At 37.3% G+C, this 13,871-nt stretch overlaps 1 protein-coding gene across 1 annotated transcript in view; it reads right to left on the bottom strand.

Annotated features, from left to right (window-relative positions):
* Positions 1–13,871, bottom strand: part of TACR3 (tachykinin receptor 3) — a 54,503-nt gene that overhangs the window by 26,653 nt on the left and 13,979 nt on the right. The window contains exons 2-3 of the mRNA XM_036344390.1: positions 6,505–6,693; positions 4,709–4,859 (exon numbers count right to left, since the gene is read on the bottom strand). Of these exons, the coding sequence (XP_036200283.1) occupies positions 4,709–4,859; positions 6,505–6,693 (340 nt within the window). The remainder of the gene's footprint in view (positions 1–4,708; positions 4,860–6,504; positions 6,694–13,871) is intronic.

Here is a 13,871-nt window from a genome sequence, read left to right as displayed (position 1 = left end):
GTTAATACTGAGGTATGAACTTGTAGCATGTCCCTCAAACACTCCATCCAGATGGACATCATTCTCTTCATCAGCACACCTGAAGCGTCCACATTCAACCAATAGTAATACAGTTTACAATAGTCCATTTTTCTTTACCTGATTTATAAGGATAGCACAAGACTGCAAATGTTTTTCCTGATATGAGAAAAATTTCGTCCATGGTACTTCCACAATAGAAAAATTTAATGAATAGCCTTTGATGAATGAATTGAAATTGATATAACTATTTTCACTCCCTATCTAGCCACAATTTATTTTTCATATAGATAAATTTAATAATTTAATCATTTATATATTATGTGTGTTTTATGTCCAACTTATATATCTATTAATTAGTATAATTTATTTTCTTCCCATCTTGCTAATCACTAGACTTTTAGCATTTATCTTCTAAATAGTTATTCCAAGATGCTGGCAAACTCAGATATATTTTGGGATAAGTTTTGTCATTATCAATAATTTTAATTCCATTACTTTTTTTTTTCACCCAAATTGCCAAGAATGTAGTCTTAGTTTGGGATAATACTAGGAGAGATGGATTGCAAATCTTTTGTTTCGTAAGTGTATGAGTTAAAATTGGAGTCATATGGATATACTAATCCTATATAATAAAGAGGTAATATGCAAATTGACCGTCAAGCCCTCACACAAGATGGCCTCCCCCATTGGTCACAAGATGGCCAACACAAGATGGCCAACAGGGGTGGGAAGCTGGGGGCAATTGGGCCAGCAGGGGAGCAGTTAAGTATTGATCAGGCTGGCAGGGGAGTGGTTAGGGGGTGATCAGGCTGGCAAGCAGAAGTGGTTATGGGCAATCAGGCAGGCAAGTGGTTGGGAGCCAGCAGTCCCAGATTGTGAGAGGGATGTCCGACTGCCAGTTTAGGCCCAATCCCTGCTGGTTTAGGTCCCAGATTGGAGAGGGTGCAGGCTAGATTGAGGGACACCCCTCTCCAGTGCACGGATTTCATGCACCAGGCCTCTAGTTATACATAAGATTTAACTCAAATAAATATTCAATGGCTTATGAGTCAACATCTATGTTTTATATCTAGATATTTAGGAAACAGATGCTACTGCCAAAACTGAAAAAAAATTAAAGAGTGTATTTGATTTACTTTACCAAAACATCCTAAATATGAGATCTGTTAGCCTCCTTTACTTATTTTTCCTTATACTGCATTTGATTTTAATTCAAAATAGCAATAAGGCAAAAGAGACTCATGAAATTTTAGGTTCTGATAAGATCTATCATTCTAGAAGAGATTTTTTGAACTGCAAAAACATTTTATATCAATCCTACAATAGTCTGTACACATTTCCTGAAGGAAGATGTTGGCAAAAATAATAATTACCACAAAAAAAAGCACTAACTTAGACAAGAACTTGAGTTTTGTGTGATATTTTATATTTTGCAATTGTCTGAAGGTATTTCTATTTCAAGTGCAGGCATTCTTATGTTAACTACTTTGTTACATTAAAGAGACTATTAAGTCAATATACATATTTAAATAGACATACTTAAAGCCAATGGATGCATAACATGCAGACGTTTAAGACCTAGAATATTTGCTATAAATTGAGAATATCTTTGGCTATGTTATGAGGTATTCAAAGTCTTTTTAAATTATAAAATACTTTATATTAGAAAATTTATTAATGTGCTTGCTAACATTTTTGAAAGTATACTATACATGTAACTCAAATGTTAGTCAATTCTATAGATTACCTTCTAGACCTTAGTAAGTTGTTTGGAGCCATAGAATTTTAATATTGACTTTTAGGTTCTTCAAAAAACTAATTTTATTTTTATTTTTATTTTTTTTTATTTTTATTTTTTAATTTTTATTTTTTTATTGCTTAAAGTATTACAAAGGGTATTACATATGTGTCCATTTTTTTATAATAAGGAAATATTTCTAGAGATATTAATTTATTTTTTAAGACTAATATTTCATCTTTTTAATATTTAGTGCTAGCTAGATCTACTAGTATTATTTTCAAAGAGAATACATATTTTGGCAGAACTTATGCAAAGATCAAGTGGGGATTGTTATTCTGAAACTTTTTAGACATGCAAGGTTCTGTATAATAGATATGTAATTTATTTCTACTGGCTGTTCTTTAAAGAATTTAATCTATAAGATTTGAAATTAAGCCTAATTCCTAAAGACTGTAGGAGAAAGAATAATGGAAGCAATGCTTCTCAATAGTTGTAAAGATTTTCTCAGTGATTTGACAAATTTTTATTTATTTCAGTTCATATGTATTTGGGAGCTCAATCAACATTCACTATTTTTTATTGCTAGGAGGTTGGCTCAGTGTTGTTCATGGAATTGTTGTTTTTTCCAACAGTCAGAATGAATTTACACTATTTTAATCAATAACTCTCTTATTTTATCTCTGAAGTCAAATCTGTAACTTCAAAGATGTATTTTCTACGAGACAGTATATAATTACCTGGCCCATTCAGAGAAGGTCTTACTATATCTTAGACCTAAGTAGACATATTAAAGTATAAATATAGCACAATTACTAGAAATAACTCTTTCAAACATACCAGACAATATTTAATTTCGGATTTTAAAAAAAGCAATTTAGAGGAGAGCTAGCTATATTCTGAAATTTAAAATTTTTGGAAAACAGTGTTACTTTTGAGATACTCACAGTAATACCAATAAGTGACTGTGAAAGCATTCTAAGAACAAGGTAATTTATTATAGGAAGTCCATAACATAAATGTCATTTTGTATTATTTCAACCTAGAACACAATCTGAGAGAAAGACATATGGACTGAAAAATTAAAATGTTTTATATTTTTTGAACATTCCAAAAGGATTACACTCTCCATTTAAGTTGATATTTATACTTTAAAATTAGAGAATGAAATCATAAGGAAATATTTATGTCTTACTTTTATAAGTTATACAGAGGCAAAGGCAGAGTATCCTCTCTTGCTTTTGTTCCTTCTGGGACTCAGTGCAAAAATAAAAAGTAACATTCATTAAATTTTAATTTCTTGCTAGAAAAATATTACATGTATATGAAGAAAAAGGAGCTATCATATACAATTATTGGACTTATTTAAAATTTTCTAGGAGTGAACAGGGGAAAACTGTTAAGGAAAAAAAAAAAGATGCCTAAACCAATAAGAAACAAAAGACAGGAAACTAAGTGAGTAATAGCAAGGCAGAAATTATTCTGAAATATGTAGAACATCACATCAGTTATTTTATGTGATGTTGCCTAAAACATAGCTATAAGAAAATATCCCTCCAAAGATCACCTTTCAATATGAGTAGGATGTTATGAAATGAAGGTTGAAATTGCAAAAGAGAAACTGTTCACTTAAGACAACCAAGTTATTGAAATTCTCCTAGTTTAAGATTCTTTTTTAGATGCTAAAAGCATAATGTGGTGGTTTGTGCACTTCATTTTCAAGATTTTTTTAAAAAAGAGAAATAAAATAAAAAATAAGTGTTATAGGCTGAAATTAGGTAGAAAAGATCATGTATACTTTTTGTTTTCAAATACTAGAGATCATAATAAATTAACGGAAAGTAAGTCTTATCTACCATTATTTGTCAATAACAGAAGAAAAACATATTAGTACTAAAATGTAATCCATTTTCTACATTAAATTTTTAAAACCTAATTTTATTGTTGTTAAGTGAGTGTTTGTAGGTAAGAGATTTTTAAGATGTTCAGAGTTTTTTAAGGGAAGTATCCATGTAGTAGGTAGTTCTATATAAATAAGTGAATCATAAATTGAATAAATACTAATTGGCATAATTAGCATGACTCTCTTATCCTTGGAAAAATCTCTCAGATTTGCATTAGGTACACATCAGTTGGAGAGAGGGAGATGGAATACATGACTGTGATTCTTTTTAACTCTACAAATTTATCAAAAATCTCACTCACTGAGTCACATAATGGTAGTCTGAATAAAATCTTAATTAAAAATCCTGGTAAATGTCAATATTATAATTTTGGAGCATTTCTTGTTTAATCTTTGAATATCTGTTGAATAATCTTGTGAATATTCAGAAGTTGGCTTAGTAATGTCACCCAATAAGTTGTAGAAGAGTATTAATGCAACTCTCATCTTTTAATCAGCTATACATGATGGCTATGTAGAAATCAAATGTGGGGTGAGGGAAAGGGTGAGGAACGGTGTCAGGAAAGTAGGGAAGGAGAGATAGGTAAATGGATATTAGGAAATTATAACATATAAAAGAGATGCCATTATTGGGATCAAAGAAGCTTCTGGAAAATTATAAAGTGCATCAGAGGATTCTGTTACATAAAGGAGAAACATAGCTAGAACTTCAGAAATATAGTAAATGGGACTCCACTTAAAGTAAGATTTCAGAAGTTTCTTGTGGAGTAATTGAGGATACTCTGAACAAGGTAATTAAAAAGACTTTCTGTAGGGAAGTGACTATTCTACCACAGACTGAAATTGCACATGATCAGTGGCTTATAGAAGATAAAAAAAAAAGCAAAAGAAAAATTGGATAAAAAGAAAGAAAACATGAGACAAATAAAAGTAGAAGCAAAGCATCAAATGATATTATACAGTATTAAAATACCATAGGTAGGTATTCTCGATCTCTGATGTGCCACAACTTACACAAATGCGAGGTAAATCATATGTAACAGTACCTTTCTTTTAGCCTTTAGCTGCTCATGATACTTGTCACAGGTGTCTCCCGGGATCTCTCCTCCCCAGAGAGTGATTCCAACAATGGTGTATGTGATGCCCATGACAAGCAATGGGAAACAGTACACCAATATAATGACAATAATATGGTACCTGAAATTAAAAAAAACAACAACAAAACTCACATGCTGAAGAGCATATTGGGATGAAATAGTGGGATTTTGAATTCATGCCATTTTAAATCATAATTTAAAATGCTAAAGAATATTTCCACATTTTCTCTAAGTCTTCATTTCACACTCATTAACATACCAAGCTATTGTCGCCTACAGTTGTCCAAATGCTACCAGTTGATTTCAATCCATCTTTACTTTATACATGAAAAACATAGGTGAGCTGCAGTGTTCATTTAAACCACACCTCACCCCATCCCCACCTCCTTGCCTAGAGGGTCAGGATAAATGCCTTTCCTCTGCTTGGTAAGTAGTGGGTTAACCTAATTAAACGTATCGCCAGAATAAAAGAGATGGGGCAGAATAAAGTAATCAACTGACGATATTTTCTCCTATGTAAAACTATTCTATATGTTCAGTGACATCATTCATACTTGAAATAAATTATTTTTCATCCAAATGAAAAAAAATGTTACGTGATACTGTGAGCCACATTGAATTCACAAGCTATTTGACAGTGATTTTAAAAATCAGGTAAAGACATTTACATGTATTTTTCCAAAGTCATGGAACATTTCATTGCATTGTTAATTTGGTAAATAATATATAGACGTATCAGTCACAACCTAGTCATGATGTTATACATTATCAAACAAAATTCTAGGATTTCATTGCCTTCAATCAAAATTATAAGGAGGCAATTAGGGAGGAATAGAAGGTAAACAATAATATAACAGTCGAATTAGAATTTGTATAAACTTTTGTTTGGCTTCCTCTTTCTTAAGAGGCTTTAAAGTAATTACAGAGTTTGGTATGCTAATATTCTCAATACTTTGGTGTTTGTTTTTTTTTTTACTCCCTTTACCCTTTACTACTTCCCCACCCTCCCTTCCCTCTGATCAGCACCATACTATTGTCTGTGTCTAAGAGGTTTTGTTTATTTCTTTGTCTTGATTGTTCATTTGTTGCTTTCAGTTTTATATCCCACATATGAGTTAAATCCTATTGTTCTTGACTTTTTCCCTTATGACTTATTTCACTTAGAACGATATTCTCAAGACCCATCCATGTTGTCACAAATAGCAGTATTTCATCTTTTTTAAGGTGGGTCCAAAATATGAAATGTCAAATTCTATCATACAACATTCCTATTTTCTTTTCAACCTAGTGTTTAAATTTCTTTAACGTTAAAACAAAGGAACACAACCAAGAGCCTACCAGGACTCCCCTTCCTTTCAACCAGGCTTCTTAAAAGAGCAATCAACACCTTTGGCCTCCAGTTTCTCCCTTCTCACTCATTTCTCAGTCAATAACAACCCTCCCCTTCTCTGGGTATTGCTTTCATCTCCAATGAGCTTATTACCTCCTCTAGGAAATTCTCCAGAGCTGTCCCATACAGAAGACATTACATTTTTTCAATTATAAATCTTTATGATTTACACCAACTTAGTGACCATGTCATAATGTATGTTAGTATTTGTATGTGTCCGTCTTCACAAGTAATATGTGAGACATTGAGGCAAACACCTATGTCTTATCTGTTTAATTGTTGCTCCCAACCTACAGTTCCTTAATTGTTCAATAAATTGAATTGAAAATTACAATAGAGAACTAACTTAACTTACGTGAAATGTTGTTTGGGACCTTCTGGCCATTGCACATAGCAAAGAGTACGGCCCGGCATAACTTTGGTTTTGGAGTAAAGACACTGAGGAAAGGCTAGTAGAAACGCTAGAATCCAAATGCTGCCAATGACAATCTTGGTTGCTGTGGCAGACAGTCTGGGTTTCAAGGGATCAATAATGGCCATATACCTATATGAAAACAAATAAACCATTTTGTCAATCTCTTGTTAGTGAAGTTTAAAAAGTAGTTTCAAAGGAGTTTCAGTGGCCAGGGTTCTTTCTCTTCTAGTAAACAAGTTGATAAGGATTTTGCTTGGGTAGAGGCAGCATAGAGTAATAACTACAACTTAGTCTTTGGAATCAGACAAATTTGGTTCAAATCCTATTTTGTCATTTTTCTAAACCGTTTTGAACCTCAACTTCATTATTTTAAAAATAGAAATAAGAACATCCACCTCTTATGGGTGAAGACAAGATCAATAAAAATAATGTAAGTTAAAAGCTTTGATTATTTGGTGCTGTGCCTCGCACATTATCAGCATTCATAAAGGTCTGCTGAATGGAATTGGAAATGTGAGTAATAAGTGCTTAAAAAATGAATTCAGTACCTCAAGACCTCCATTTTTTCTTTGATATGTTTAAGTTTTTAAAAGATATTCTAGTGACAATATGGGTAATACCTACATGATTGATCAAGATGAAGAACCCCTATAAAGGATATCATCAACATTTCCATCTAAAAGCATGAAGAGACAAGTTCAGGATTCAAATAAAGATGAATAAATCAAGTGTGATTGAGGTTATGCCTTCCTGCTACCTCCAAAATTGAATTCATACTGCATCATGAAAATTTTCATAGTATCTATCAACATAAATATATAAATTTTTTATAAAAATATCTTTGATGCCCTAGCCGGCTTGGCTCAGTGGATAGAGCGTCAGCCTGCGGACTGAAGGGTCCCTGGTTCGATTCCAGCCAAGGGCACATGCCTGGGTTGCAGGCTCGATCCCCAGTAAGGGGCATGCAGGAGGCAGCCGATCAATGATTCTCTCTCATCATTGATGCTTCTATCTCTCCCCCTCTCCCTTCCTCTCTGAAATCAATAAAGAAATATATTTAAAAAAATATCTTTGAGGCTCTAAAAATCACACATTACATATGATTTTTAGAGTGTAGTTTTTTAGAAGTTGTCAAATCTCTGAATATGGTAACCAAATTCAAGTTTTATTCACCTAGTAAAATAGTGACAATATGTCTGGAAGGATCAAAATCTGGTTTTAAATTGCGTAATATGGCTAACTGCCAAATTTTGGCTAATAGAGAAAAAAATAATGTACAACAAATTAATTACATTTTTGCATTTCTAGTTATAAATCACATTATTTAAATGGTTTTATTTTTACTGTTGGCCATTTTGTGTGTCTCAAACATATACTGATTTATGCAAATTTTAAAAGGCAACACTTTTATCAGATAGTTAGTATTACTTAAGCAAAAACATTTTAACTTTAAGAATAAATACCTCAAAATAAGAATAAAAATAAGGATAATTAATTAATTTGTGTTTGTTTTGTGCTTTTGTAATTATTAGGCGTTTGATCTGCAGTAGAATATTGGAACTTATCTGTATACTATTTGTAATATTAACTTTTGTTATAATTTACTTAAAGGAAATATTCTTAATTTATTATATATGACAGCCAATAGGTAAAAGTGCATGTTGAATATATAAGCAATTATCAAAACAGTATCTTGGTTTAAGAAGATAAAGTAAACCATAGAAAGAATGTAAAATGAAAACTTTAAAATTTACTTCTCATGCTTATGTTGATGAAGATAATAGCAACATTTATTGATTGTCAATCATTACCAGGCATTTTATTACAATTACACACCTTATATATATTTAATATCTAGATTAATCCAGTAAATAAAATAATATTATCTTTTTTTTTTTTTTAGCAGAAAAGAAAACTGAGGCTTAAAAAAATTAAGTAAATTTCTCAAAATGATTCAGATGGTAAGAGCTGGAATTCTAAACTAGTTCTGCCAGTCTTCAAAGTCCATATAGATACAGATTATGGCTTTGAATATAGCCATTTAGGTAAGAAATTGTGAGAGAAAAAATATATGTGAGCTAGATGCCTTCCAAAGAATCAGAAGTTGCATTTTGCCTTATGAATCCAAAAGTATTCATGTGCAACATAAAAAATAAAAGTCAAACATATAAAGACAATAATTGTAGTTGGGCATTTCTGTTTCCATTATTGCTGATTATAACTCACCGTAGTATTTCTCATTGTATTAAATTGTTGTCCTTTGGGTGTTTCCAGAGTCAACCACAGCAATTATCAATAAATTTTCTTTTACTGAACTGAATATTTCTCAAACTCTATTATAATCTTTTGCTCTGGAATTTCTGAACACAATTTGGATGTTTAAACAGTTGATTTTTTGAGACTAAAAAGAGAAATTGAGTGACATGAGTACGGTTAGAGTCCTGTATAGCTACTGTAGCATGGATAATTCAAAATAAACTGCAAATTTCTTATATATTTTTTTTAGACAATTAGCCTAATGATGGAGGAAAATTTCCCTAACAGGTAGAATATTATATGGAAACAATTTATGTTCTCACTAACACTTTAATAAAAGTAGAAATTTTGAAACTTCAAGTTGACAGTTTTGTCATTTCTGATCTGAGCTATTGCTTATTCATTCAGCCAAACATTTAATGAATGCCTGCTGTGGTATTCCAAACACTGTGGTGATACAAACATAAGGAAAGATGGCAGAGTTCACAGTCTACTGAAGTAGAAGGATATTAATTAAATAATCTCACCAATAAATGTGAAATTACAGATATGGTGTTACAAAGGCCAGGCATATATGATCATGTGAATTCATTTACTGAGAAAATATATTTAGACTAGTGGCCCAGTGCATGAAATTCGTGCACGGAGGGTGGGAGGGTGGGGGGTTTGTCCCTCAGCCCAGCTTGCACCCTTTCCAATGGGGGACCCTTTGGGGAATGTCCCACAAGGATCGGGCCTAAACTGGCAGTCAGACATCACTCTCACAATCTCAGACTGCTGGCTCCTAACCGCTCACCTGCCTGCCTGCCTGATCACCCCTAACTGCCCTCCGCTGCTGGCCTGATCTTGCTCCCAACTGCCCTCCCCCACTGACCTGATTGCCCCTAAGCCCCTGCTGGCCTGATCTCGCCCCAACTGCCCTCCCCTGCCAGCCTGATTGCCACTAACTGCCTCTTCCTTGGCCCCCAACACCTTGGCTTTGTCCAGAAGGAAATTGGACATCTGGAAGATGGCCGGTTGATCCAGTCTAATTAGCATATTACCCTTTTATTAGTATAGACTAGAGGCCCGGTGCACAAAAATTTGTGCACTCGGCGGGGAGGTGGTCCCTCAGCCCGGGCTGTGCCCTCTCGCAGTCTGGGGCCCATTGGGAGATAATGACCTGCTGGCTTAGGCCTGCTCCCGGGTGGCAAAGGGCAGGCTCAATCCCTAGGTACAGCCCCTGGTCGGGCTCAGAGCAGGGCCGATTGGGGAGTTGGGGCACCGCCCCCTGTCATGCACAGAGCAGGGCGATCAGGAGGTTGTGATGCCACCCTCAGTCACGCTCAGGGTAGGGCCAATTGGGGGGTTGGGGCACTGTCCCCTGTCACACTCAAGGCAGGGTCGATGGGGAGGTTGCAGAGCCACCCCCTGTCACGCACAGAGCAGGGCCTCTATCACTCACAGAGCAGGGCCGATCAGGGGGTTGGGGCGCCACCACTCTCACACTCAGGGCAGGGCTGATGGGGAGGTTATGGCTCTACCCCATCACACACAGAGCAGGGCCCGTGGGGGGGTGTGGGTTGGGGCGCTGCACCCTGTCACACACAGAGCAGGGCCGATCAGGCGGTTGGGGCGCCGCTCCATCACACACAGAGCCGCAGGGCGATCAGGGGGTTGGGGAGCTCCCCCCTATCAGGCACAGAGCAGGGCTGATCAGGGGTTTGGGGCGCCTTCCCCTGTCACGAACAGAGCAGGGTGGATAGGGAGGTTGTAGCCCCGCCCCCTGTCACACACAGAGCCACAGGGTGATCAGGGGGTTTGGGCGCTGCCCCCTGTCACGCTGATCCCGGTGCCGGGAGGCCTCTCGGCTCCGCTGATCCTGGTGCTGGGAGGCATATTACCCTTTTACTATATAGGGTAGAGGTCTGGTGCACGGGTGGGTGCCGGCTGTTTTGCCCTGAAGGGTGTCCTGGATCAGGGTGGGGGTCCCCACTGGGGTGCCTGGCCAGCCTGGGTAAGGGGATGATGGCTGTTTGCAGCTGGTCACACATCCTTCAGGGTGGGGGTCCCCACTGGGGTGCCTGGCCAATCTGGGTGAGGAGCTGAGGGCTGTTTTCAGGCTGGGGGTGACTGAAGCTCCCAACCGCTACTTTTTTTCTTTTTTCTTTTTTATTCTGGGCCAGCTTTAGCTTTGAGGCTTGGCTCCAGCTCTTAGGCCTCCGCTGCTGAAAGTAGGTTTCTGGCCTTTGCTTACAATGTTGCAATCCTGCTGGCTGAAGCCTGGCAGGTTTCTGGGGTTTTGTTTAGCTTCTATGTTTGGTACATAGTTGCTTGCAGCTCAGAGGCCTGCAGCAGCAGGCAGGGAATGTTGGAGTCCTCCGTCACTGAAGCAAGCAAGCCTCATGTTAGTTTCAAGCTGCCTGGCTGCCGGCCAACATCTTGGCTGACAGTTAATTTGCATATTGCCCTGATTAGCCAATGGGAAGGGTAGCGGTCGTATGCCAATTACCATGTTTCTCTTTTATTAGATAGGATAGATTATATAGCATAGGTTTGCTTAAATGGGGAGGGAAAGCCTTTTTCAGCAGGAGGAGGTGCTCTTGGCAGACAAAATTACATAATCCCGGTATCTGGACTGATAGCCAGCCATATGCACTATATTGCCAAACCGGTCATTAAAAAATTGAACAGCTTTCTTACACCTTACACCAAACAGCTGTTGCCCTTAAAACCCCTCCTCGGGCCCCACCTTAGGTTCTCCCTTCGCAGTTCACCTAGATTACGTTCTGATTGGTCAGTTTCTATGCCAGTCAGCGTCTCTGGGCCTATCTCTGGGACTGATCAGATATGTGGGGCTGATCAACAGCCACCCCAGGCTGCTGGTGAAGGGGCTGAACTGCTGATCTGTCGGAGAGAGAGAGAGGCATGGCTGCTGGCTAGGCCCAGAAAGAGAAAGAAGCAGGGTCTGATCTGTAGCCTGCTTCTCATTCTCTCTGGGCCTCACCAGCAGCCGTGGTAGCCACTGATCAGCCCTGCCTCTCTCTCTCCCAGAGAGGTCAGCAGTTCAGCTCACTCTCCAGTCCCTGCCCACCGGAGCCTGCTGCGTGCACAGCCTGGCATTCGGTCGAGCCTTCGGTCGTTTTGGACATTACGGACCCTGGGTTTTTATATATTAGGATTGTGAATCAATCTTCCCTAGGAAAAGTCATTCTGCGTTGAAAGTTGGACAGGTGGCTAAGCAAGGTGACAGAAGGGTGAAGTTGCAAAGAAGACTTCTTGGAGAAGAAGCACTATGTGAAAAAATCCTATGCTAATGGTTGGCTTTTAAGTTTTGAATGGTGTCCCCTTAAAAAGATACATTGAAATCCTATGTTAATGGTTGGCTTTTAAGTTTTGAATGGTGTCCCCTTAAAAAGATACATTGAAATCCTAACTCTCAGTATCAGAGAAGGTGACCTTACTGGGAAAGAGAGTCGTTATATAGGGAATGAAGTTAAAATGAGTCATGAAGGTGAGTCTTAATCCAGTGACTGGTACAAAGAAGAAATTTGGGAACAGGAATACATGGAGAAGGCCATGTGAAGATGGAGGACTGCGTGATGCATTACAAACCAAGGAATTCCAAAGACTGCCGGCAAATCCCCAGAGGCTTGGAAGAGGAAAGAAAGGATTTTCCTACAGCTTTCAGAAGGAGCATGGCCCTGACAACACCATCATTCCAGAACCGTGAGACAATAGATTTCTGTTGTTCTGAGGCACTGTTTATGTACTTTGTTACAGCAGCCCTAGGAATCCACATGATGAGTCAGGGTGAGAGAAGCATTATACACTTGAGTAATGAAAGGGTAATTGAAACACAGAAAGTGAAGGGGGAAAATGGTTTGAGACAAACTTGTAATACAGGTTATAGATTTTATTTTTGTCTCATGGAAAGTAATTGATGCAATTCAATTAGGGAAAGAGAGTAATCAGATTTTAGTCTGGGGAATGGACTGAAGGATGGAAAGAATGGAAGTAGGGAAATGAGTTACCTGACTGTTGTTTTGCTTTGGGTGAGAGATGATTGATGCTTGAAATAGAGTGTTGCTACACGGTAATAGTCTGAGGAAAGTAAAAAAAAAAAAAAAAATGTTGAAATATTGCAGAAAGAATCAGTTGGCCAAAGTAGTGGGTAGAATTGCCAGGCACTGCTGAAGACCAATTTGAAATTAGTGATTTGGAATCCATTGTGGCATTATTCCCTATTCTGTAGCTCTCTCCGGTAATAATAACCTGCTCAACAGCAGGCATGAAGAAGATTGCTGCATAAGCTCATCCAGATAAACATTCTCTGGACCTTGAGAAGAAATGTTAGAATCTCAGATATAAACTCACTCAAATACTCACTCAGTACTTTTTTCTTCCTTTAAAGAAATATATATCTTTGAAGTGGTCACATTAGCTTTTCCTAGGTGTTTTTCTGAGCTTCTCACTACCATTCTTCCCTCACCAAACAGACTCCCAAATAAGTTAGTCTCCTGAGTATGACTATTTCATGTATAATAACTAAGATTGGGTTCTTATTGTACCAATTAGGACATCATCTAAAATAGTTTTAAAGTCACTTTTTATAGAAACTGAAATTCTTGGATGCATCCATTGGAAGCTTGTTTTTTTGTTTTGTTTTGTTTTGTTTTGTTTTGTTAATCCTCATCAAGGATATTTTTTTCCATTGATTTTTAGAGAGAGTAGGAGGGAGGGATTGGGGGGGCGGGGAGAGAAACATTGATGTGAGAGAGACACATGGATTGGTTGGCTCCTGCATTACCCTGATCAGGACTGCAGATCGAACCTGCAGCCCAGGTACATGCGCTTGACCAGGAATCAAATCTGTGACCCTTTGGTGTGTGGGCTAACCACTGACCAACACTGGGCAGAGTGGAAGCTCATATTTTTATTGACATTTTAAAAAATCAGTTTTCCTTTCCACTTTATTAGACCACTTTGCTTTACCACTTACTATTCTTCTGATATAATTGAGGGGTTCTTTTCTCTTTACTTTGAGGTATATTGCAGAATACTATTTTTGA

The sequence above is a fragment of the Myotis myotis genome, unplaced genomic scaffold, assembly GCF_014108235.1.
Source record: "Myotis myotis isolate mMyoMyo1 unplaced genomic scaffold, mMyoMyo1.p scaffold_m19_p_1, whole genome shotgun sequence".
NCBI classification, from domain to species: Eukaryota; Metazoa; Chordata; class Mammalia; order Chiroptera; family Vespertilionidae; genus Myotis; species Myotis myotis.
The sequence above is the reverse complement of the archived record's forward strand: the minus strand, read 5'-3'. Positions and strand labels throughout refer to the sequence as shown.